General features: G+C 36.9%; 2 protein-coding genes across 3 annotated transcripts in view; one reads left to right on the top strand and one right to left on the bottom strand.

Annotated features, from left to right (window-relative positions):
- Nucleotides 1-26893, bottom strand: part of CENPP (centromere protein P) — an 88954-nt gene that overhangs the window by 11335 nt on the left and 50726 nt on the right. The window lies entirely within an intron of this gene.
- ECM2 (extracellular matrix protein 2) lies at nt 1681-17721 on the top strand. Of its 2 annotated transcripts, none has more exons than XM_072347264.1 (11): nt 1681-1919; nt 2765-2844; nt 5820-6133; nt 10060-10248; nt 10585-11136; nt 11458-11573; nt 11907-12042; nt 13214-13371; nt 13953-14092; nt 14937-15263; nt 16002-17721. In XM_072347264.1, the coding sequence occupies exons 3-11, from the start codon at nt 5845-5847 to the stop codon at nt 16207-16209; spliced, it is 2115 nt and encodes a 704-aa protein (XP_072203365.1). In that variant the 5' UTR covers nt 1681-1919; nt 2765-2844; nt 5820-5844; the 3' UTR covers nt 16210-17721. The 2 variants fall into 2 exon arrangements, with proteins under 2 accessions (XP_072203365.1, XP_072203364.1); XM_072347263.1 differs by lacking the exon at nt 1681-1919 and adding an exon at nt 1951-2036 and having other exon boundaries at nt 16002-16399.

The raw sequence follows: 26893 nt of genomic DNA, 5'->3' as shown, positions 1-26893 counted from the left end.
AGCCAAGAGAAGCTGGGTAAACTCTGCAAATGCCTTTTGAGACCAGCAGGACAAAAAGCTGGTCTGATCTCCTGAGGTCCCCTCAGACATGAATTGCTCCATAACTTTATGATTTCTACCACATCCAGATGTATGCTCATACAGAAAGTTAATTTAAGCAATATCATGAATTATAGGCAGTTACCTAAAATAAATCATTCTTCCCCTTACTATGGTAAGCTAGGTTACAGCTAGCATTAAATCAGCTCACTGAAGGGTGTTCATTGGGTGGCATTCAAAGGGTGTATTTCCTCTGGCTGTCACACCATACTGAAACCACCGATACATAAAGAATCCAACTTTTGGGTATATAAGCTGTGGTTCTAATTCTTTACCAAATTTCCTTTTAATGAGTTAACAGACTAAAAACCTCACATAATTAAAATTCAGAAAATACTTTATACAAGTACAGTGGTTCAGAAATGTAGCTGCTTTAACTCGTGGGATCCATTATACTCATAGAAGTGGGACCAGTGTTTGAAAAGAATGTCTTCTGAGGCAGAAATAGAAAACAGCCACTTACTTCAACTGTATCAAATATCTTAAAAGCCTACTTCCAGTACTGCTTGTCATCCAATAGGTAATAGAGATGTTATGAAAACCTGCCGTAACCACTATAAACAAGCCTGATGCCAACCTAAGTTCCAACCCTTCTGTTTCACTGATGCTTCCCTTGAAGAATTTCCACTGGCTTGTTTCAGCAAAGGGAGAGGAAAAGCCGTGTTCCCCTACAGATGACAAGCTCTGAGGACAAGGGTCAGCCTACATTTCATGAAGAATCCACACCACAGGCTCCAGACTTCCACAGTCATCTCGTGTATTTTATGGTGTAAGAGCGGAGGCAGTTTGCCATAAGATAGAAGAGTTAATTTACTCATTACTGCTTAATGTTTATCTCTTCACTTTTCAAAGGAGATAAATCTGCATTATAACGTCTTAATGGACAATAGCATGCACGTTGCACAGCTCACTCACATCATGAGTAGCAGTGCATTTGCAGCGGATAGGCAGAACTGTACTTAGAGATGAAGCAGAATGAATAATTCACACAAAGACAGTAAATATTAGATCCCTCAGGATACTACTTTTGAAAGAGAAAAGACTAATTAGCTGCACATGTCTGAAATTTACAGGACCACTGTAGCCAAAAATACATTGGTGACATAACTCTAAAAGCCCAGCTTGGAGGATTTACTGGATAGAAATCAGCCACATCCAAAGCAGATGCATTAAACCAGTTTTGCATGAGCAAAAGTTGGCCAGATCCCCCATACTGGCCACCAGCAGGCAACCTTGTGTCCCAGATCAGCAGGCTTTCAGGAGATGCCTGAGCTCACTATCAGCAGGTGATCCTGAGCCAGTGTTCAGAAGCATAAATAGTAGCATTTAAACATATAAGGAAATGAATGCCACCACTTTGTCATTTGCAAGTACACTGTCATTCATACACATAAAGTCTTTTACCTGGTGCACACAACCTTTTCTGTCATCTGCCGTTCCTCTACTGCTTGACCTGCTCTATATACATATCTATGTTTTTAACACAGGAACTGAGCCCAGCTACCTCATTACAGATTCTAGTCCCATTTGTTAAATATAACCATCTCCATTCTTCTTAAGCAGCTGCAGCTAAACCACCAAAGTTTGTTATTTCTACTTTTGACTTAGCAGAGCAAAGCACAGAGGACACCGAGTAACTACTCCAAGAGACAATGCCTTATCCCAGCATCTTTCCTCCACATGCAGGCTAACAATTATGGTTAACGCAATGGCTGCACCATCCTGTCACTATCTGTCTGAGCATTCCTCAGAGTGTGAATTCAAGCAAGCAACAAATTGTTAACGTCAGAAGGATTCAGACGCCTAACTTCATCCAGCAGGTACGTTTGTCATTGCTGCAGCTAAGCAGATTCATCATCTCCTTGAAGGATGGCACACTGCATCAGCTCTGCCTGAGGATGAAGGAAAGGGCTCTGCTGGCACACAAAGGACGTGTGGTAACGTACCGTTTTCCCCTCCCTTCCCCCACGCTCAGCTCTCATATTTGGATTACTTCTGGATTGCTGTGCCTCAGTATCATGTTTCAGGATGTAATTACCCTCACAAAAAACGAAGGGAAAATGCTTAAGCGACTCTATTTTCCATGCGTAAGCTATAACTTATGGTGAAATCATTGCTGTAAATGGACAAAAGAAAACATCTCCATGCTAAGACTTCAATATAATGCTTCGGTTCTGATAGATTATAGGCTATACATTGCAGGAGAGGATTAAGAAAAAAAGAATTTAGGAAAAACGCCTTAATTTTAATAAACGTGTCTGCATTAAGTTTATGCTTGCCAAAATATATGTTATCTCTGCAAAACGGTAAGTTTGCATTAAAATGGCACCACCTGGAAACTATTTTTCTAAGCACATAAAACAGAACCGAACGCACATTTTTCAGGTCTTTCGAAAACACTCAATTTTCTTGTTCCTTATGCAACTGTAAGTACTAGGAGAGAGTTTCCAGCTGTGCCTTGTCAGCCTACGGACCGAAGACATTGTGCTGCTTTTCATTTTGCTTAACGGAGGTTTTTAGTTCCCCAAGTAACAGTTCTAGCCGATTCTCTGCACACAGAACAGAGCAGCACTTTGTCCCCAGGGACTGAAGCGATTTCAGACTTAACACAGGAATCATCTAACATGTTTCAACAACCCCTACTGTTTCTCTGTTTGTTTTAAAGATATCAGTGTGACTTTATTCCATTTGCAACGGGAGACTAAATGACACCAAGCAGATTCTGCTGTTAGGTTAGATTACAAGGTAAAATGTTTTACATTTTAAATTACTGCTTAAAGCGTGGCGTTGAATGGCTTAAACTACTTGCTAACTTTGCAAATATGTATGAAATATTATTAGCTATATTTGGTAATACTGAACATGAATGCTTTTCTAGATAAACTATGCAATACCCGTTGATCTGCTTTTTGTTTGGTGTGAATGTGTGCCATAGGTTTGGAGCTTAAACTAACTGAAAGTGCAATTAGTTCTGCTGGTACAGCTAAATGTAACTCATTTCTATGCAATCAATTTAAAGAGGAGAGTGTGAAAAGCCTCAGTAAACCAGTTTAACTCCTGTTTATTGTGAGAAACGACCAGGACAAATGAGAAAGGCATTTGAATATAGACTGAGTAGATAAAGGAAGATTATTGAATAAATCCTGATATTCTGGTACTCCTGAAGGATTGCTGCTTCAAAAATTAACTCTTTCCATTACCATGGCAGCAAAATAATGCTACTGGACTTACTGAAGATAAACACTTTGAAAGTTACAAACTATGGAATGTGTTACATGACAAAGGTTTTAAGAATGCTTACACACAGTGTGCATGAACCAAATATTCATGGGTAAAATCAGAAAGGTGTACTCACACTGAGTGTGTCTGGCAACAAAATCACATAGCAAGTTCAATTTATTATCCATCTATGATTCTATTTTGAAGCCTAATCTTTTTATTGTAAAATCCTTATAAATTGAATAGGTGGAATTTCCCCCAACTTAGAAGTTGTCTGGTGCTCAACTAAATGCAGCTTCCTAAAATCTGAGCATTCTACTCCTGGGTGTACAAAGCCCAGCACACTGAAGGCCTTTTTCTTGTATGACATTGAAAATTTGGGCCTGAAAATGTCAGATACCACTTATCAAATAAGTCAGTGTGAGAAACAAAGACGTATTTCAGTATTCTGTGTGTGAGAAAAACCATTTGGCCTTAAGGAGTAGCACTGAGTGCTCAGTATGGAGCAGTTGCTGTGAAAATACAGCATATGGACTCACGTGAACAGGGCTGGCCTGAAAGACATCCCTTGGGTAGAAGGGGGGGGGGAAAAGTATTTCAGTCTTGTTGCTGGTCACAAGAAGAAATGGTTAAACATTAAAACGCACAAATATCATGTATCAGCATTGCAACTATGTAGCTATGTGTTATTATAAAGCGTACTATAAAATGTAACCATAATTGAGATGTCACTAACTCAAGGGAATGAATACAGATGTTCAAGTCTTTGTGTATTCAGTTTTCTCTGAGGGCTCTTTCTGCTTTCTGCTCAAAGACACAGAAGTTTACTGTGTAATTTTATAGTCTGTTATTACCATGCAAGAAAGTCACAAACCAAAGCCATTAGACCATTTGTCCTGCAATACTAGGTGCAAAGAGGCAAGCATTTTCTGAAAAGGAACAGACACCACCAGTGCATCCTGCAGGCTTCTGCACCTGTTTGAAATATTAGCTAACAGTAATTTCTTTAAAGAAAAAGTTGGGATAGAGCCTATCTAGCATTTTGGAATAAAGGACTTCTGATGGGCAGAAAGATCTGAGTAATACACAGCCTGGGTTGTTCCCATTGCAGGGCACATTACAGGAAGTTGTGTGAGACACCACCACACATTTCTCTTAATATGGGAGTATTGGCTTAGCTTAATAGAGAGATGTAAATAAATATATACTTGCTGTAATATTTTAGAGTTAAAATAGTTGAACATAAATCTGTGACACTGGGAAAGAGTAAAACTATGCTGTTTATAAACTTATCTACTGCCAACTTCCCATTTAAAAACAGAATATGAGAGTTATGTAATGGAAAGCATCAAAAGCACAAAATCCCAGTACGCCTTATGTCACAGAAAAAATTAGGAGACTTGTCCCAGGACCTCAACCCAGTCTATAAAGCAGAAAATATCAAAGTGCATAAAAACATGCAACAAAAATAATTCTTATTCAGGCAGAAACCCATTTTCTGCTTGCATTTCTATCTAGCATTTATGCAATATGGGCAACTCCAAGGTGAAAAGCTCCACGTAAAACTAGGCTGAGAAACATTAAGAACAAGCCATTTTGAATCCCCTTTAGACTACCTTAGACTAAAACCATGGACATATGGCAAGCTGTGTCTGAGACTCAATGTCCAGGTGCTCCAAATCTCCAATATCTCATCAGCAGTCGCTAACTCAGCATTACAAGAACACCCATGTCTTTAGTCTCGGTTAAATAGTTCACAGGACAAGAGTTTCCTTCCTGAAAGAATAATGCCATCGTTATGAACTTTGGGCATGCACAGACCAGCTACTGCAGTGCTACAGCCATGCTTCATAGCGTTCCATGCACACTGCTGGGCCCTGACCGCTCTGCCACCTATTGGTGACAGTACGTGGAACGTAAGTAATGCAGTAAGGCTCCGGATATACAGTCACGCTCAATTGCTTAGGAAGTAAATGCAGAACATAACCCCGTAGAGATCATCATTTTTAGACTGCATGCACTTAAGAAAAGCTTTCAGAAGATACAACAACATGGAGGAAATATTAGCAACCAAAACAAAGCAGAAACTTTATAGCTCTCAGGAACTCTCTTGCTGGAAGCTGCAACAATTGTTAAACTAGAAACACCTTCTGGTTCTGCACATCTGAAGTACCTGTACAAATGCCACCCCCAAATGCAAAGCTAATGATTAATTTTGGTGAAAAAGATACACTTTCATGCTCAGTTGGAGCCATTCATCAGTCAGCTGATAAAATATCACTCTGTCCAATTACATGGTTGAATTTGACTGTTGTGCACCTTTGTGTTCAACACAAGGGTTAAACTGCTTAAATGAGGCCTCAGGACAATTTGCTTTCAAGAAGAAACTTGGTTTTAGATGTACCATATGTTGGTTCTCTTGCTTTAAGTAGTCTACCATTTGCCTGACATCTTAATAAAGCTCTCCAGATATCTAACCGTCTACTTTATTCCCATTCCAGGACACTTTCCAAACCATACAAAAACATGCAGGCTTCATCATTCATCTATTATTTCCTGCTTCTTTCACTGTGTATTGATTTGTCTCAAAATGAAACAAGTGCAGCCCTTAGGAGGCAAAGGAGAAGAATGAGACACAGAGGGCTGAGGAAGAGCTCCCACGCAGGGCGACGGGTTCTCAGACAGCCAAGGATGAAGCTTTCATCTCCTGCAACGCACAGCATACCTCTCATAAATATTGATGATGGTGTTATGGGAGTATTTGACTCTCTCATAGGTCTGGGTGGACACGAATCTAGTTACAGTGTCTTACCAGGTAAGAATTATACCTCTACTACTTGGAGTGGGCAATTTTTTCTCTTGTTTTCAGATGAAATGTTTAAACTCCTTAAAGCTTTACTTCAGCTCTATCTGCAACACACAGTGAATTAAGACCTGGTTACCTTGTCTAACTTAATTTTACTGCCAATTATCATAATTTTGTGTTTAGTATATGAAACTTTTTAATCCCCTATGCTTAATCTTTATAGACAATCCCACAAAACAGTAATATTTTCTGCACTCTTGCTCCATCTAAAACCTACCTCAGTAATTGTAGCGTGACATTCTACAGCCTCCTCAAAGAATGCAGGACTAGCCAAGTGTTTGAAAATGGAGAGTTGTTAAATATCTTTTAGATCCTTGATGCAGTAAAAGGAGAACTCTTGCTCTACAATGTTTGAGGCTTCAATGTCCCAAATGGGAAATCAGGATCAACAAAACAGGAAATTAAGATTCAACAAAGGTCTAAAAATCAGATGTATTCTGAAGAAATGAATACTACGTTTCCGTGTTGAAAACCCAGTTTTTAACCAATTGAAAAATCGTGCAGATATTACAGTGTCTCACTTCTTTCCATAGCAAAAAGTTTAACACCAGTACAGGGCCATGTCCATTCAACAGCTCATGAATAATATGAAGGCATAAAAACTTCTATTCCAGCACTGAAAGATCACATATTAAATAAAAATATCACATGCAATTTTATGAACAAAACAAGAAAGCCCCGGTTACTTCTTTTCTCCATTAAATAATAACCTATTTCTATAAGCAAAATGCTTTTTAGTGCAACACAAGAGGCACGAGCTCTAGGTCAATCACAGAACTGTAGAGGTTGGATGGGATCTCTGGAGATCATCCAGTCCAACCCCTCTGCTAAAGCAGAAGCCCTAGAGGAGGTTCCCGTTTCAAACAGAATAGTTTTTAGTAAGAAGTTTTAATTGGGAAACTAGAAAAATCTCTCGACTGTAATAATTCTAATGCATTCTAAAATACCACTCATATAAACTGTTTAATTAAAAATATATTTTAAAATTAAGCAGAGGAAAATACCACATAAATAGCATACTCTTTATGTAAGCTATTCCAGTCTATCAGAGACCATCAGTCATGCTGAAATAATGCATGGTCCCTCCCCCGCCACCTCCTCGTTTGTTTCCCTCTATGTGGACTCCCATCCAAAAGCTGAGCTAAAACCACTGAACTCATTTTATTTGGAACCTCATGCTGGATTTACACCATATTTCCAAAGGTTAAAAGTCTTGTGCTTACACGCCAAAGACTTCAACCACAAGGTATTTTTCAGTCTAGCTTTTAAAGTTCAAAATTTTTGCAAGTTAATGTCAGATTTGGAAAAAACAGAACCTATTAAATAATAGAGCACCACTATTAATCATGTGTCAAAACAGAAAAAAAATGCAATCCATAACTCAGAACCAAATTTTCTCTTTTAGCTACTTAGTCTACTGTTGGTAGCCTGGAAAAAGAAACAATTTACAAATACAGTTTTTGCAGGCTGAAAATTAACAGCTTAAATAGAGGTTTCATGGGAAATGGACAACTCCCTATAAAAATCACACAAACTCAAATCAAACAGTTCACCACAACATAAAATAATTTACAGTTGTTTGCCCCCCATAGACTATGGTTTCCCAATTAAGCAGAGCAGAATCCAAAGGTACACTGTGGCATTATTCCTAACATCTCACAAATCTCACTTCTCCCTATGCATGCTACCATGTTGAAGCTAGTCGATGGATAGGAAGTTTAAGGGGAATCTCAGCCCAGTCTTTACTCCCTCCCATATGTGAATTCCAAAAGCATATGTTTCCTTTGCAGATTATTTCAAACAAAAATAGTGGCTTCTTGGCAAGCACATAAAAAACAGAAGACAGGATGCAGCAGTGACAGGGACTTACAGCCAAGTAACATCTGCCCTGGGCTAACTCATATCCTCCTCCTTCAGTTAACATGGCTTGAGTTATTGAGAGTACAACTTTATGCAGCAGAAACCATATATACACAACTTGGACTAAAAGGCCCTTTGAAAATCATAATATACAAATGTTTAATTTCTCCCCCTTTTTACCAGCCAATCACAGAATTAATCTGATCACTTTTATCCTAGAAGACAAGTTGATATCCAACACAAATGCCTTTGTTATGAAGTTGAGACTTGAAATGCCTTGAAGGATTTCACAAAATGATAGATTCTGAGTTAAATATTAACACCAGAGATATTTCAAGCTTTTATTTGAATCAAATCTATAAGGATCTTTCCAGGATAGTCACAGACTTTCCTGAATGCCCTCCCTTTACAACTGAGCAATGAAACATGGACCTGGGCAGATAGTGGGTAAACTAATCCTGCACACAATCCTTACGGAGACACTGTCCATGTCAAAGGAAAGCCTCCTGCATGACAACTCAGTTGAGATAATTTTTTTCCACTGTATTAGACAATATTTATACTGACTGAAGGAGAAAGTCAAACCATCCCTAGATAAAAATTTTCTCTTTGTACACAGGAAAGTGCAAAGAAACTTCAGCATGAAATGAACCCCTCAGCAATACATTATTTCATTAATTAGGCAGAGAAAAGGCAGACGCGTTAAGTAAAGCTTCTCACTAAGTTCAGAAGCATGCTTGCTAATAGGAAAAGAACTGCATGGGATAAAGAATCTGTCTTGGCCTTTCTTCACTTACAAGGAAAAAAATCCCACAACAAAAACGTCATGCTAAAGCACAATGTTTATCCTGGAGTCTGATGACAGCTGCCTAGGGAAATATTTGCTGAGGTAGATTCCACCACTGGAAGGAAAGAGAGAGACTTGGACTAGTTTCCTTCCTAAGTCTTCACGCTCCCTGAACAATTTGCCTACTGGATATATGAGCGTAGATTGCAGTGCAATCCTTATACATTTTTTTCTGGAGTATCCAAATGGTACCCCAAGGAAATCTCTTTTTCATTAGATACACATTCGGAATCTTTGGAGAAAGTACTTGTTAGTACAAGAAGTTGCACAAACCTGGCTACTTTCTAAGCAAAGGGGTGGGTGCTTTTATTTTTCACACATAGAAAGGTACAAGGAGAGACTATGCTTGCTGTCTTACCAGCTGTCACAGAACAGACTTCACATTAAGGCTGTGAACAGTCACTATACAGTGAATACTGACATCCTCCTGGTTCCACAGAGCCTTAACAAAGCTTTCTCAATCATCAGACAAGACATCAGTAGATATGTCAATCGCACAGGAGAGAAACAAAAGGGGATCTGGAAAAAGATATTCTCAAGATCTTCATGATTCATTTTAATATCACTGAGATGAAGAAAACTTTTGCTTCTTTCTCCACTCAATCTATGCACAGCTTTCACTGAGGTCTGTGATTACTGCTTTCCATTTCTAAGGATGGGAAGGAAAGAGGAGCTGCCATGCACAAGACTCTCAGACATTCACCATTTAGATCTAATTTTCCTATTTTAAGAGTATCTCTGAAGTTGAATTCTAAAGCTTTCCCAGAAGACAAAGCTGGTAGGGGTCTTCAGCTGGGCTAGGAAGAGAAGGAAGTGAACGATTACAGCAACTGCCTGAAAGAGCTGATAGAGGGACAGAAAGCCTGCACTCTGCTGACAGGAAGCTGTAAGCAGGTAACAGCTACACACGTTAATTGTGTTTCTCTCTCTTGGCTGCCTTCACAGCTGAATGGCCAAGAATCAAGGAGAGATTACAGAATACTAATGAGCCAAAGACAGTACAGTCAAGAAAACCAAGGGATACAGTTAAGGTTCTTAGAATAGCGTGTATTTCATGTGTTTTCAAGAAGTGAACAGAATAGCAGTGGTTTTCTGCAAAGTTCTAAATACTGTTATTTTTAATTATGTTTAAGCTATTTAACTCCAGTTTTCTGTCTCTCTTTCTCAGGAAAGAAGGGGCAGTGCACAGCTAATGGGATGATAATGTTCGATAAAGCTGTCTGGTCTCCCAAGCCCTGCATTACGTGTCTCTGTTCAAAAGGAGAAGTGATCTGTGATACAACCATGTGCCACCCCCTGAAATGTCCCCAAACCATCATACCTGCAGGAGAATGCTGCCCAGTTTGTTCTGACACTGGTACAGTACATCATAATATTCTTACTATTTTAAAACTACCTCAAGCAAAACCTTACATAAAATACACACTTAATAACATCAAGGATTACCTGGTACACATAATACTTCTGTAGAGAAAAGAAGCCCATTTTGCATAGCTGACTTAGTTATTCATGACAGACTGACTCCTCTGTCGAGCATTAATATAAGGACATATTTTCATTCTTTCTGAGTCATTATCTGAGGAGAATACAACAGTTCTACAGCTACCATCTTTTCACTTTATGAAAGGAGTAATTACTAAAACATTAACAGTTTGTTTTGTTGTTGTTTTCTAAATTCTCATTACCTGGTCAGCCTCCTCCCTGGATTCAAATACTGTTTCACTGGGTGACATAACTGAATTGTCTGGTGATTCGCCAGAACCCAACGACCTCGGCAACAACCCCAATGTGCTGTCATCAGAACGAACTCACACTGAAAAGGATGAGCTGCTTAGAACAGAAGTGGTAGAGATTGAAGAGAAAGAGGCTCATAAGAAGGGTGAAAAGAGGAGAAAAAAGAAAGGCAAAAAAAATCAACAGAAGCATAAGGCCTATCAGAAAGAAGAGAAGCCCGATGGAAAGGAGGATGAAGAAAGAAGGAGATTATTTGAAGAGGAAGAGCTGCAACTTGAAAAAGACCTAATAAAGAAGAGGCAAGGAGTAAGAACAAGAGAGAGAGATGCAGAGGAACAGTACGAAAGTGATGAAGATGATGATACTTTCCCCATTCCCGTGCCACCAATAGAAGCTCCTCCTTTGCCAGCCGCATGCTCCACCTCCGAATCCACAGTAAGCTGTATTAATGCCAAACTTACACAAATACCTCCTATTTCAGATCCAGATCTAACAAGTCTAGACCTTACAGGTAATTAGTGGGTCTAATTTACATTATTTGTTCTCTTGAATTAATAGTACCTATTTCAAATTCAGTCAGCACTACTAATAATAATTTCCTATCATATAAATGTATTAATTACTTCACAGTTGGGGTTCTTAAAATGGTAAAATATAAATGCCAAGATATGCTAATTTTCTTGCACTAGAATTTAAATACTAATATGAATATACATATATCCACAAATATTGTATGTAATAAAATGGTGTTATATTTTATATGCACATCACTACACAACTCAATACATCCTGTAATTCATAGCCCAAACTACATTCTTGAATTCTTTCCTAGGAAACATTATTACCACCATCTCCAATGAGGCATTCAATGGGATACCTAATTTGGAATGGATTGATTTAAGTAAAAATAATATTTCCTCCTCTGGCATTGGTCCACACGCATTCAAAGTAAGAAAGCCCAACTTTTCTGTTATCCGATGGCTGAATAATACCTGAAGTTTTTCCAGTTTTAATTCTCTGCATCTAAAACATGTAACCATTGTATATTTACAACACAGTTAAAACTTGGCTATTTCAAGGAATTTCTCTTGCAGTCAGGAAGAGATTTTTAAATGAGGTAAACCAAGCATTAAATGTTAAACAGCCATAAGTGAGAAACACTACATATTACTGCACTGCTGCTTAAGAGTTTTCAAATGGTAACTGTGATCATAACATATGTTTACTCGTGTAATTTACACCTTGATGACCTGCATTCTCTTACTCGTCCTTTTAATTGAGACCCTGAAAAAGCTGAAGCGTTTGTATTTGGATGGAAACACGCTGGTACATATTCCTTCTGAACTGCCATCAACTTTGGAAGAAATAAAAATAAATGACAACCAACTCCATGCCATTGATGAAGATGCCTTGAAAGGTATTTAGGAAAATAACACCGATTATACAAAAACATGAAAATACATTTGGAAAGCAAACTATTCAAAATAAACTCATCTGATCAGACATAATAAGTGCCGCATTTCCATCAGGCAAAAACAAACCAACAACCAAACCAAAACCAACCAACCAAAAAGGCTAAAAGCTTTGCAAGTTTTTAAATATTGCATTTCCCCTTCTTATGGAACCACTACCCTCACAACAAAGTGACATTTAAGGTTACAAAGTAGAGGTTTATTTTGAGTATGTTGAAGATACCTCTGCTCCTGAACCATAATCTGACTACTCTGTGTCTCATAACATAATCAGAGCAACTCACAACCAATTTAAGCAAAGCAAAATGTGGGCTGATCCAGGCCATAACTTTAGCTGAACTTTCTGATCCCTTTTCTCTTCTGCCAAAAGGGTCCCCATGGAAACTTGAATAGTTTGGTGACAGAGCTCTCTGTGGAGCAATATAGATACTGGAGCTGAGAAAGGAAACTAGGACAAGGGGCTATGAGAGCCTTTAAGTTTAAAATGATCAAAGCCTCTGTAAAAAAAACAAACAAAACCAAAGACAGCAGTAGGTTTATTTGTGAATGAGGAACTTCTTATGAAATAGTACGTCTCGTTAATATACACCAATCAGAGCTTTCTTCTGTGGCCTGCATTTGCATGTCTGAGATCTACATGATCTGTTCCTTTAGAAGGAACCCTGTAAAGGGTTCTCAACACTTGGTACAGCAAGTGGTTGAAGGGCATCCAGCAGGGAGGGGAAGGTATGAGTAAGCAAGGGTGATGTACCCACTGTCACATAAGTGAGTGGAGACCAAGGGGATCATTGGGCAACTAATTGCACAAAGGTCAGCATCAAGACAGCAATGCAAGCATCTGGTGCATTAAGTAATGAGGCCTAAAGGGTAGCACTACCCAATAGCTCTTGCAGCTACTTCATTTTGCACAAAGCAGCCTCGATTACATTTCAATAATTCCACAAACTAATTAAAAATATAATTCTATGACAATGAGATAATGAATTTAAACCCTTTCAGGAAGGCATTAAGATTTTTCATTACTGTGATTGTTGTAATGCTTAAGATGGGTAAATTTTAAACTTAACTAGATTGAGATGGCAGTCACTAACAGAGCTTCAAACCTTTTCTCCTCAGGTTTAAGGAACCTGGTCACCTTGGAACTGGAAGGAAATAAACTCAGTGAATCAAACGTCAGTCCTTTGGCCTTCCACACCTTGAAAAGTCTCTCTTATTTGCGACTAGGAAGAAATAAGTTTAGAATTATCCCCCAAGGTCTTCCCACCACACTTGAGGTAAAGCAAAAAAGACAAACAAAACAAGCTTTACTTTTTCAGCTATTTTCAGTAACTGTTATTCCTCTCGCTACTTAACTATCATCATACAAATTCAATCCAAATTTTATGATTTTGTTTTGAGATGTACTAAGTCTTATCATAGAAACATTTTTATGCACCAACTCCTCGGTGTCTCTCGGGTCTGAATTTCTCTGGTATACCCTCATAAAATACCATGGCTACAAGAACATCTAAGAAAACCATCAATTCTGCCTCTTCAGTCATGCAACACTCACAACCTGATACAGATTGTTCTTGTGAAAAAACATTCACAAGATAGCAGCAAGAATAACCACCGAACTAGAAAAACCTGTTTCATAGTGAAAAACTGAAGGAAAACCAACTCCTTTGAAAATTACTGCTTACCAAAAGTGATGCTACGTCTACACCCCCTGGTTCAGATTATTTGTTTATTTATCCACAAATTAAAAGATTTACTGTGTAATACCAAGGAACTATAACAACCACATTTTTACTTGGCAATGGGAAATAAGAGCATATTTTGCTTTCACAAATTTTCTTTCCAAATGTACTTGTAGGAGCTTTATCTTGAAAATAATCAAATTGAAGAAGTGTCAGAAATTTGCTTTAACCATACAAGAAAAATAAACGTCATTGTGCTAAAGCATAACAAATTAGAAGAACACAGAATAGCACCTCTGGCTTGGATAAACCAAGAGTGAGTATAAAACATTTAAAATACTTTACGTTTCTCTGTTACCAGCGAGTCAGGTAATGCAATCAATATTTATATGCTGTAACTTCTAACTTTAAATTATCTTTCAATTTGCTAATTGTCTGTTTTTTTTTCTTAATTTCCTTTCCTCAATTTGTATAATCTAGGAAATATTTTGGCAGCTTTAAAACAAAAATTATCTTAACATCGCAAATCTGTACCATATTAACATATAAGTATATACTTATTTCTGATTATTCAATCAAAAATGAATAAGTAGGTCAAATAGCAGAAACAGTGGGATGACTTTGGAGTTCAAAAGAACGACTCTCACCAAAATAAGACTGCAGTCCTAATCACTCCTCTGTCACATAGAAGTTATTAATATTTACAGTTTCACTACTTAAAGTACATGGAACATGCATGCAGTTTCCATGGGAAATTACTTGCTCAGTCACATAGCATACCTTGCCCTGCCCTATAAGCCAGAGTTTATTTCTGGTTTCACACACCACTTCATCTGAAAAGAACCATGCCTTTACCAACAGCTTCTGGAATGATGCTGAAGCAGCCACTCACAAAGCACTATGGTTTCAGATGGGCTTTAGAATAAAATCCAAAAATCCAGGCCAATGAGATGAATGGTAAAATCCCAAGCTTGCTATGGATGTCCTGGTATAATTTGTTATTGCAATTCTCAGTGCTTATAAATCACAAACCAGTTCCTCAGTTTCCTCTGTTCAAGCTGTCTCTACTCATTCCTGTATGTTATTTTGTACAGAATGTAGCATTAACAATGCAGCACATTATGATGTTTCCGTCCCATTTTATTTCTCCTTTCATTCAGGAACCTGGAATCAATTGATCTCTCATACAATAAGCTGTATCATGTTCCCTCCTACCTGCCAAAATCTTTACTCCACCTGATACTTATAGGAAATCAGATTGAAAGGATTCCAGGATATGTCTTTGGTCATATGAAGCCAGGTTTGGAGTATCTCTACCTGTCCTTCAACAAACTTACTGATGATGGAATAGATCCAGTATCATTTTTTGGAGCATACCACTCTCTGAGAGAGTTGTTTTTGGATCACAACGATTTAAAGTCTGTACCATTTGGAATTGAAGAAATGAGGAAATTACGTTTTCTACGACTAAACAACAATAAAATAAGGTAAATGCAAGCTTAACGTCATTAAAATGTTACAAGACATGCTTTCTTTCCAGAGCTTTTCACATTTAGTAAATAATTTCTCTTGTATATTTTGAAGGAGGAGCTAAATCCTGAGTCTTCCACTGCAGAATTTCTTCTGCACATAATGGGAGAAAACTGCAGCTTCACCCTTTATCCTATTTTTGAAAATGCTCGCAGATGCTGAGCAGCAGCTCTCTCCAGAAAAGCAATCTGTAATGTTGCTTGGGCCGCATTCCCACCAAGGCAGCCACAACAGGATGCATGCAGTGAAGTAAAATCTCTTTCTGCTCTTGAATCACAGACCAGTTTACAAATAAAATAAAATAAAATAATCCAGGAACAGCAAGAACTGAAGAGAATCTTCAGCTGAAAAAGTCTTTTGAACATTTTTCAGTCAGTCCCAGCTGTGAAATCAGGCCTTTTCTTAACTTCCTTTCTACTTTCCTTTCACAACAAAGTAATAAGGGGTTTATGTATGTAACGCAGAAAGTTTCACACTTTCATGCAACGTGGCAATACTTCTCTCAGAAAAAGCACATGATGTAACTGAGAAAATCTAAGGAAGAATGACTTCCAAAAGTCTTAAATTACTATTTAAAAAAAAATAATTTATTGACAATCACATTCAAATATTAATACTTTGCATCTCTAAAAATAAGTTAGGAATTATGAGTTGTCTTTAATCAATAAAATACCACTCCTCCCACAATGTCACAGGACGGTCCCTCCAGAACGCATCTGCAGGACTCACCTCCATGATGATGATGTTCATTACAACAGTGAAGAGGATGAGAGTGAAGATTCACGTTTGGAACACGTTCATCTTGAAAACAACTACATCAACACAAGACAGTTATCACCACATTCGTTTTCATGCATAAGGTCCTACTGCAGTGTTGTTCTTAAGCCACAGAAGACCAAATAAATACCCAATTGCAGAAGCATCTTCCTAGAAAAACAGGTTTATTTATTCTCTGCTACTAACAGGCCTGCTTATTTCTATCTAACCCTTCTTACTACTATACATAAGATAGAAGACATTATTTACTGAAGGCAGTATTGTATTTCTTAATATTGTTTCATTATACAAATATTAAATGTAAAAATAGAAGCTCAAGCCTGTCAAATTTTTCTTTCTGCTGACAAGCCTTTTTCTTAAATACAATACACAGAACTATGACCTCAGACACAGCCCCACAACACCAAAGTTCAGAAGAGAAAAGAGCCAAGCAGCCAGCTTGGTCCAGTCTAATCTGATTAATTGAATTTAAACCATTTTTAATGGTATCATTAGTTTTAAAAATGATACCAGTGAAAGACCTTGACCTACGAACATTCTGTATTAAAAATCACATTTCTTAATACTCACATGGTACCAGAGAAAACTGTAGAGTCAATACTAATGAAGCCATGTCAATTTTATATTTGATATTGATGTTTACTTAGGTATACAAGTACTAAGTCAGATGTTTCCCCATAAGTGGGTTCATTCTCTCAAACATTTAAAAAGAGACAAAAATAATATTCTGCTCCAATTTTAATGTTACATTCTTTCTCTAACGTGGTCTAAACTTGTGATAGAAAATAGTTAATATTTTTCTTTTAAAGAATATATTCCACGAAAATTGGAAGTATTTCCAACAGCTTCCATATTCATCACATTCTACAGTATTTCCTTGAAAGAGTAGGCTGCTGACAATAAACAATTAGACATGACTGACAGGCCAGTATTTTTCATGCAATTACTTTCCACTTTCTCTTGGGCTGTTCTGCAAGAAATAACAAAATTCGCTCTTTTTTCCCCAGTACTATATAGGTTTGCTGTCTAATTATATCTTCTTCAGAACGGATGGGAACAAAGGATGAAATGGCTTAACGCTGACATTTTGACCATTTTGAAAGGCACATAAAAGCTGTAAGCAACTGCATACCATAAAAACCCCCTGGGGATACATACCAACTACTGAACTGCAATTTTTTCCCTCACTCTGAAAATGGTTTCATGATGCACTTCCCAAACATCTCAATCTACTGCCAGCAAACACACTGTGTAATCAGCATAAGAATTGTTCATGGCCACTTAACAGCAAAGCCCTCAAAAGAGACATTTCAGCACATTATGGATATTATACAGAAACACCTGAATTCTGTTTTTTCTGAAGCTATACAGTAACCATAAAAACAAAATCACGTGTTCAAAGTCAAAGTTCTCTCATCCAAGTAAATTGTCACCTGCAAGATTCAATGTTACTTCACTGTGCAGGGAGTCAAAACATAATCTCTATGTAAGTAACATTCCTAAGGCACGTGGAGTTTTGTAAACAATTGCTTTGGATATTTTGTTTAGTAAAGTATGCTCAGAAGTCATATTGTAATGATTTGTATCTCCAATATGTGCTTTTTCACTTTTAAGATTTCATAAAAGTGAATTTTATGCAAATCTTTTGTTTAATTTTTTTTCCTCTGGTCACTTAATACAATGCATATCAAGCATATTTAACATCATGCTACCATAAGTTCCTCATACAAGAAGCACTTGATAACAAAACATGATTTTAAAGTTACCATGCTAAGAGTACTGAAACAGAGAGACTAAAGGAAAACAGTTTTGGAGTCAGAACAGAACGGTAGCAGAGGCAAAAGACCAGGAAGGGGAAAGAAGTCAAGGGATAGAAGTTATGCAACAAATGGATGGATACTCACTTAAGAAATACACAGGCAATTAAATTTGGATAACATTTCCATATGTCAAACATAAGCAGTTTTAGTCTGTTCATTCTTCAAAATTAGAAACTAAAGTTAAAGTGAAATAGGCTTTATTATAAAATGAATAAATCTTACTATTTTTCAACAGGGAATCTCGAAGGATTATATAAACAAAGCAAACAGGACAATAGCCATTGCATGTCTTGTGATAGTACGACAGAAGCGACCTGATTATTCTTGGTCAAGAAAAATATGGGAACAAATTCAGAATCTTTTGACCACCAGCACGATAAATACCTGCAAAGGCAGCGAAAAATACAGAAAAACCCAACAACCCCACAGTTACTGTCTATTCCCTACAATATATTTGAGTAAATCGTTTTTGCAGATTTGCATTGTAAGTGAATATACTCCAGAAGACATTTACATTAAGGCTAGAATGTAGTTATGTGGAAATATTATCAGTCTCAGAAGCCATTTATAAAGATACTATGGATTAAACCCTGTCCTACTTTAAAACTACTTTTAAAGCTTTTTCTCCATGCAGGTGACATGTAAAGATTTGGCAGACCAGAACCAGCAGTCAGCTGTGTACCCTGGCCTCATTTGGAGGACAGGCTGCACAACAGCCTTAGTGTCTTCTTGAAAAGTAACAGAACTATAAGCAGCAATCCAAAAAAACTAGTTCATAATAATACGTTTGACTCATTCAAAAGACATACTTCTCTATTTCCTAATGAACAAAGAGAGATCCCTGCTGCTATTCCTTATTTAGTAACATTACCCTTCTATTATAGCTAGTTACCATCAAATCCCAAACTCTCTATTTCAAGGGAAAAGGCTTTAATTTTATTTCCTTTGGTATATTGAAAAGCATTTTAAATGGGGGGAAAAACAGCAGACGTGAAATAAGAGCTCTGGTTTAATGATGTCAACAATTTCTGAACAGTTGCAAGGCTCAAAGTATTGTGGAAAAACGCTGGAACAAATTTTCCATCTAAAAGTAGGAAAGACGTCAAATACCAAACTCTAAGATGTATTAAACAGATCTGCTTTTCCACACAAAGAAGCAATCGTGTAATCAACATGTATTTAGTTGCTGTTATCCTAGAAAATGATCACAGTGCTTTAAAGTTCTACACTGATCCAAGAATCAAGAAGTCGCACTCAAACACTACTCAGAACAATTTTGTTAGAACTCCTATGGTGATTCAATGGGAACACGTTCCCCTGGTGTTACCCATATGCAAACTATAAAGTACAGTAACACATTCTTCATTAACAGACACCCTACCCCACTTTAGGGCAAAACCCATAAATTTTAAAGGGAAAAAAAATGTTTTTCCCTTTTGCTTGAAGAAGCAATGATACAGAAGAAGTAAAAATACCAAAGAGGACATCTCAAAAACTTGTTATAGCTCATAGGAGACGAACAAGTTGTAACAAATGTTACTTCACTAAATTGCCCTTGTGAAAACATTTATATACTGCTGTATGAAAGAACTTACATAGTCAGTACTGTGTGAAACAGTTTTGGTCACACCATAAAACGATCCATGATAAATTAACATTCATTTTATTATACTGAAATACTCCAGTTAGTAAAGGAAGACTAAACTGACATGCCAGCATTACGGCGTCAACTTTTTCACGCAATAAATGAGCAGCCTTCAAGGGTAAGGCATAAAAAAGTCAAATTATCTCAGGATGAATCTCAAAACTGTACAGAAGAGCTGACATAAAAACACAGCTTCACTTTAGGGAAACTAAAAGCAAAGGAACGTAATAAACTGCAGCATCTCTTGTCTGTGAACCATTTTTGGCTATTGCCAAAGACAGGAGAGTGGACTAAATGAGCTCTGATCCAGTACAGCTGTTCTTATGCACTTTGTACAGAGCCTTGTCAAATTGCTGCTGAATAAAACTTCCAGCCTGTGAACAGAGCTTATAAAGTTTCCCAATACACAATCTGGGCACCACAGTGAAGTTTCTTGCAGCAATATTCTACTGCCTCTTCTCTCCATACTAAAAATTCCCCAGCAATGAGTCACGTTTCCAATGACACTACATGATACAAACAAAGGGGAATCTCATTTGAACAAGGAGGTGGGCTAGAGAGCTGTTGACAGCTTTACCTCTCATTACCACCTGGGAACTGTGCTGCCGTAGGTGAGTCCTCACAGCATGCATGAATCCTGCTTCAGTCACATGCCAAATCCCAAAGCACAGGTCCATCTTCCATCAATACCCATTTCTCAGCCTACAGAAGGGTACCCCTAAAACTCTATCCTTGTAGCTAGAAGTAACTTTACTTATTTTCATAGTTTGTGAGGTTTTATGGGTAAATGAGGTTTACTTTGGGCATTGGCTTCAGAAATCTTTATGTTCAGTAATGGCCTTTTTTTTAGCATGTGGCAATGACTGTTGTATGAATGTTTGTCTGGTGTTTGGGATTTGCAGAGCTTTAACTATCTTCTTTTCCTATGAATGCCAAAAGGTAATCATTCTCCAGCCTCCTTTGTCACATCGAGTCCTACAAGCATGCCAACCACAGCGGACACACAATCTGTGTCTTGTCTACAAGAGGAGAACAAACTCCCCAAAGCAATATTCTGGTCTGCTTGAGCCATCCCGACTCCATTCATTAAATGGATTTTTTTTTTCCAAGGATTTATCAATTAAAGTAACTTAAAGCACAAACACTGCCTTCATTTAAAATGCTCATCTTTACAAACACCACATGCCTTCTTTAACCTGCCATTACGCAAGCAGTCTCCTACTGCCACTAGTAAAGGATTACTGTGGTTTGGAAGAACTTTCATTTCATTTTTGTTTATTCTTTGTACAGGATCTGGATCTCTGTATAGTTATTGAAGGTAAATATTTTGGTAATGTGCAGCTTCTGACTTAGATGGCTCTTTGTATTAGCACAGTGCAGACAAACAGATCAGCTAATGGACCATTTTTTATCAAGTATTTTGAGGCAGTTGTGTTAATTCAGAATAAAAGATTGTTCCAAGTGTAGCATTAGGAGTATTTACACAGAAAAACGCCAGGCTTTGCATGGAGTATTAGCAAAATATAACCATGTTTCTCTGTGGGAAATTTTCATATGATAGCCATGCCTAGGGAAAATATATAAAAGTTGACCTATTTTTTTCCACAAGACAGAAATTTTTCTCAAAGGAATAATACTGAACACAGCTGTGGAAATATTAGATATTCAACAACACTATCAAAGACGACAAAAATCTTCTAAGTGATTATGTAATGATATTTTTAAAGGATGAAAACTGTAAAGAAAAGGATTAAAATTGACTTCATTTTTTTTCACAGCAATTTCTCCAAAATCCTGAAGGTCTGTTGTGCCATGAAATTATATACTCCAGCCTAAGGCTTTCCATTCCTTAAGTCTTCTCAGCTAGAGCTTGACTGCCCTTGTGAATATCTCTCTCATGGTTCATATCCACGTTTCAATGAATATTCTTTGTTTAAAACATACACACACATAAATATGGCTTGTTTTCTTCTAACAGAAGGCAGTTCTGAACTTCTTCAATAAAACCCAACTCAATACCGGCCTCCCAGGGAGAACTCTTTTTTATTTCCAGTTTTTTTACCAAAGTTTGGCTCTAATAATGGAGAATTCTGGAAGCAAGATGTTTTCTTTTTCAATTAGACCACTTACATTTTGGGTATAAATAAAACAGTGAAACCTAATACACTTTCTTGCATGTTTCCATAGCTGACCTGTACATGTTGTATGAAGTATTTCTGAGTCTGTCACCCACTCATTTCTTTTGTGCTATCCCATGTGACTTTTATTTTTTATACTTGTACTGGAAAAGGCAAAATTATTACTCTCTTTCTTTTTTGATGACACATGGATTCAAACAGATCTGTGTTATATATGTTTATTTACTTTGAAGATTATTTGGATAGACTCTATTAATGCTATGAATGAAAGAAACACTGACTAACTCTCCATTTTAGCTGAATTAAATCTCACTCCATTCTTCTGAGCAAAGAACAATCCAAAGTTCAAGTGAGGATATGTACACGTTTCGCCTCAACTGTAAGACATCTTATACAGAAATTATAACAAAACCAACAAACAATGGTATACTTGTAGTTCAAATCATATGCAGACAAATTACGTTAGTGACTGGTTTTGGTGTTTTTTTGTATACTAGTAAGTAAGCTTACTTTCCAAAGTCAAAGTTATTTAGTACTGCTGCCAGCAAACCAATGGAAATTACAATTCTGTGTAATATAAGTGTTCATGAAAACAAAAATCATAGCCTCTACTTTACAAATTGTTCTACAAGAAGATCTCATTTTCCACACCACAAATCTATATAAGCGATTACGAGATACTATTTTCTTTCAACTTACATAAGTATTTCCACCAAGTGGTAAAAGTAAGTTCTATCATCAGTGAATTTCTATCTACTTTAAAAAGCAGTGTAAAACCATCCAGGCAACCATCCATCTTTACTGGTACATTCCTGCATTTTCAAGAAAATACCTTTAAAATGAATACATTGGGTTATATGTCAGACAATTCCAATTTCTCTGCAAATTTCTATATGGCCTTTTAGCTTAGCTGTCAAGTTTTTTGTCTGCCTTCTCACCAAATCTGCACACCTATGCCTCATTTTCAGCAGGGATGAGACTGTTTTCTTCAGAGTACCTGGTATGATGTTCCCTACCATATCACGTTTCTACATGTGCAATGGTAAGACTGAGCTTGCACAGATGTGCAACCACCTCATACTGCATAGTTAGCACACCAGCTACAGTATAGCAAATACTGCAAGGTCCCTCTCATTTACACTTAGTTTCTATAATTGTGCCCTTTCTTCTTACCCTTACTTGTGGTTTTCCCCTACAGGTGAAAAAGGAAAAGAGCAAAATGTACGCTAAAATTCAGCAAAACATTGCATGACACACGTATGAATAAATAAAAGCAATGTGAACTCTGTTTTTTAAGTGCCAATTCTAAAAAAAAACAACCCTACAGATTGCTTAATAGTTACAATTTCATAATTACATGATAAAATAATATTAAAACCATAAGAGCTGCAGTTAACTACAATTGAAGAGCAGTCTTTCAGAAGTTTCCCAAAGCATTTAGTGTTAGACCCAGCCCTGCAGAACAGCTATACTGCTACTGTGCCAATGAGACACTCCTACAGAATTCCCAGGAGCAAAACATGCATCTGAGAACAGAGGCGAGATGAAGTAATATGGTAAGGCAACAATTTCTTTAGTGAGATAATAGCCTTATTTTATTAAGAATGTTTCTGAAAGTCTTCAACTATTCCACAGTAACAAAATGCGTTTCAAAACTTGCAAACGAATGGACTTTGGACATCTTCCTAGAAATATGTTACTTTTTTCCAGCTACAGAACAATATATGCTGGAAGAACATGCAATCAATTTACAGAGTAATGTACTTCATTAAACCTAAAGTGCAAACTGTACACAGTAACTATAAATGTCACACATTGTTTCTGCTTTTAATACTTTCTGTCATAAACCGACCACTCACCTTCTTTTAGATCCTTGAATTTCCAGTGCAATTTAAATTGCTTTTGTTGATAAGCAAAGCTTGAAATAAGCACAATACCATATTAAATTATCTTAGCAGGCTGACAAACATACTCAGAACGTTTTATGTTCTTCTGGAATACAAAGAATGAGGTCAGCATGGCTCCTTTTTACCTTTAAGCAACTAAAACTTAATGGAAGCTGATGATAGTTACTAATTTAGATGCGTCTTACATTCTGAACAACATGAATCTAACAAAAGGTTCTAAGAAAACTATCATTTAGACTTTTATATTACACTGTTAGCAAACAAAACAAAACAAAAAAACAAAAATAAAAAACAAAAAACCAGAAAAAAGGAAAAACAGGATGTCTTTACTTTGCAGGTCACCAGTGTTTTGCTTTTACTCAATTGTTAAATGTTCGCAGTGTAAACACTTGGTATTCTATGAGGAAATGTAGTGTTCAGAAACAGAACTTTTTCCCTATTATCTGAGTGATTCAGTAGTTTGGCACTGGTTGCAGAACTTTTCATTTTAACTACTGTTTGATTTTCCATGAAACAATGTCTGCTGTTCCCAATGTCTATAAGCAAGATCAGAATTTGTATTCCATAAAAATGCCATACAATGCTATCAAAACTCAAAAGCTTTTGCAAAAAACTCCAAAGTGATACAAATAATTGACATGTACTGAAACCAAAGCTATTTCAAGACCTTCATTCATCAAGCAAACTATTTCCCAGGTAGAGAAGATTCCCCACCCAGTTCAGTTCTAAATATTTTACAGGATCAAGGAGATGAGAACCAAGATGGGAAGAAGGCAGCGTGGGATTACTTCAGCAGAAATCCCCACATGGAGATGTTTATACCTGTTGCCTAAGCTAGAACCAAGTTAACTTACTCAGCTAAGGCAATACAATCTGCAAGGGTGAAGAACTAGATCTGCCTCTGGGTCACAATTTCCCCTCTCCAGTCAGTCATGATTGCTACGTCAGTGAATGCATGAAACACTAAAAATACAGGGCAAACTCTTAGCAGATGCTGCTGACAATCAATCACTGATAAGTCTGACAATCACATATGTATGTGTAGAATTGGATTCCCAGCTCTTTTAACACCACAAGCCATGACTTATTTCTCAATATATATATATGTATATATATTGCTAATAAAGACCAGACTGCAAAAATGAAACACAGTTATTGCAGTTTCAAAGTTGGCTGTCAAAAATATGCAAAAAATATATACTAACAAGTAAAAACTGATGCACTGCAATAAATAGCAATGATTCCTAAATATGTATTGAAATGTAATTACTGAAGAGTCATGACAAACCAAAAAGTTGAAGAGTGCAGTTTTTCTGCTTTCAGATGGCTTGAATGCCATAGCTCAACTTGAGAAGAGCCAAAAAATAGTTAAAATGTGCAACTGCTCTCAACATGGGCTGGTTCTGAGCATGAAAAGAATAAGTCATGTTATTAAAATGTGATGGGCAGTCTCCAAGACAGATTTTTGCAGTTGATGTTAGATTCATCACTTTATGTAAACCACATTTATAAACAGTGCTAGTAAATGAAAAAGTATTTATTTTTCCTTACAATAACAAACATATACAAGATCAGCCTAAAAAGAAAAAAAAAAGACTGCAGTGTAAGTGTAATCCACATATGGCAGCATATGCTTGACAGCTCAAGCATACCAAGCAATAAAAATATGGTTTTCTTCTGTTAACAAAACTGAGATAACATTTTAAGAATAGAAATCTAGTTTTCTTTCAGTTCTTTCATTGCTGGAAGTAGAAATCACTGTAAACATCTGAACAGTTCTGTCTTCAATAGACTTGCACTTGTTAAACATACAGTATAGAAGAGAATGTACATACTGTTGCTTGCTACAGACTACTTCCTATTTAAGAGCATCTCTTTTCAGTAAAACCCCAATATCCCAGACTACATGACCGTCACGCATCTTTTTTACCAGGCTATTTAAAACCCAAACCTGATATTCATAAGAGAGCAGAAACAGTAGGGTCAATTTTTATAGTATCTTCAAATGTATCACTGCAAATCAATTCCTTTACAACAGACCCAAGATAGCAGCAGTTGATTCTAACCTCAGTAGACTGCAGCTAAACTTTTTGTATGACTGCTACACATTCTGCAGAAGCACACTGCAGACTTACCCTATAAAGTGAGACAAAGAGTACATCAAGTACCTAGCATCAAATCTCTCAGTTGCACACTCCAGCTCTCATTCAAAACTCAGCAACTGCCCTGCTGTGCTGGCTCATGCAGTGCCACTGGGTCCAAAACTTCAAGTAAATTGGAAACAGTGATCTGAGAGGAGTTCTGAAAGAGTAGTTAGTTTTTGTAAATTGGAAGTATGCTTCAAGTGTCTAATAGACACATAAATTAGAATAGGAACCACTGGCTTATTTTAATGCTCAGTACTGCTATTAACAGACAACATCTAAATACCACAATTTTGTACTCTTGTGACCTTGAAGGGTGATTTTTGAGTATTTTGTTTTAGAATGCAACTATATTTGTAATAAAAATACTAAACTTGTGTTTTGAGATACTGAATAGTTTCATGAAAAGAACATAAGCATGTCAATGAGACCAATAGTTACTCCTGTCAAAATTGATATCTATTCTAAGACAGGATGGTGACATCTCTTCCAGATACTACTCTACTTGCCAGAGAAATTGAAAAAAAGAAAGAGAATTTTATCTAAAAGCATCAATCAGAAGGGAGCTGTTGCTAAGCACTGGGAACATGGACGGTTTCAGCTAAGCTACGATCAGCCAAAACTGTCGATTCAGCATTTTTCTGCTGAAAGAAGCAAAAAAGAAGAAACCATTGCATTCATATCACAACCCTCAGAGCACCCTCTCTTCCATTAAAGAGCAAAAAAAACTTCAGAGGTTTAAATAGCAATTTAATACAAATTTGCTCAAGTAAGTGCATCCAAACCAACGTCTTCAAATCACAAGAGTATTCGGTTAGGAAGCTTTGGTTTCTAAATGCAGGCAAGAGTGCAGATACATGCAATTTGAGATTTCAATAGACTTAAAGATCATCTCAGATTTTTGTGTGGGAATGGGATCGCTCTTTAAACTGTAATTTCATTCTTTGGGAACAACGATAGGGAGAAAGTTTATCATCATTCATCTATTCTACTGGAACTGAAAAACAATGCAGAAAGTAACACAACTCTTACCCTGTCTGATAAGATCACATCCATGTTTTAAGCTTTGGTATAGTATCTGTTTCTTCCTAAAGAAACTAATTGTAGACAAATTAACTAGTATGTGACTTAAACTGCCATTTTGCAAACACTAACA

The sequence above is a fragment of the Excalfactoria chinensis genome, chromosome 12 (genome assembly GCF_039878825.1).
Source record: "Excalfactoria chinensis isolate bCotChi1 chromosome 12, bCotChi1.hap2, whole genome shotgun sequence".
In the NCBI taxonomy this organism is placed as follows: Eukaryota; Metazoa; Chordata; class Aves; order Galliformes; family Phasianidae; genus Excalfactoria; species Excalfactoria chinensis.
The sequence above is the reverse complement of the archived record's forward strand: the minus strand, read 5'-3'. Positions and strand labels throughout refer to the sequence as shown.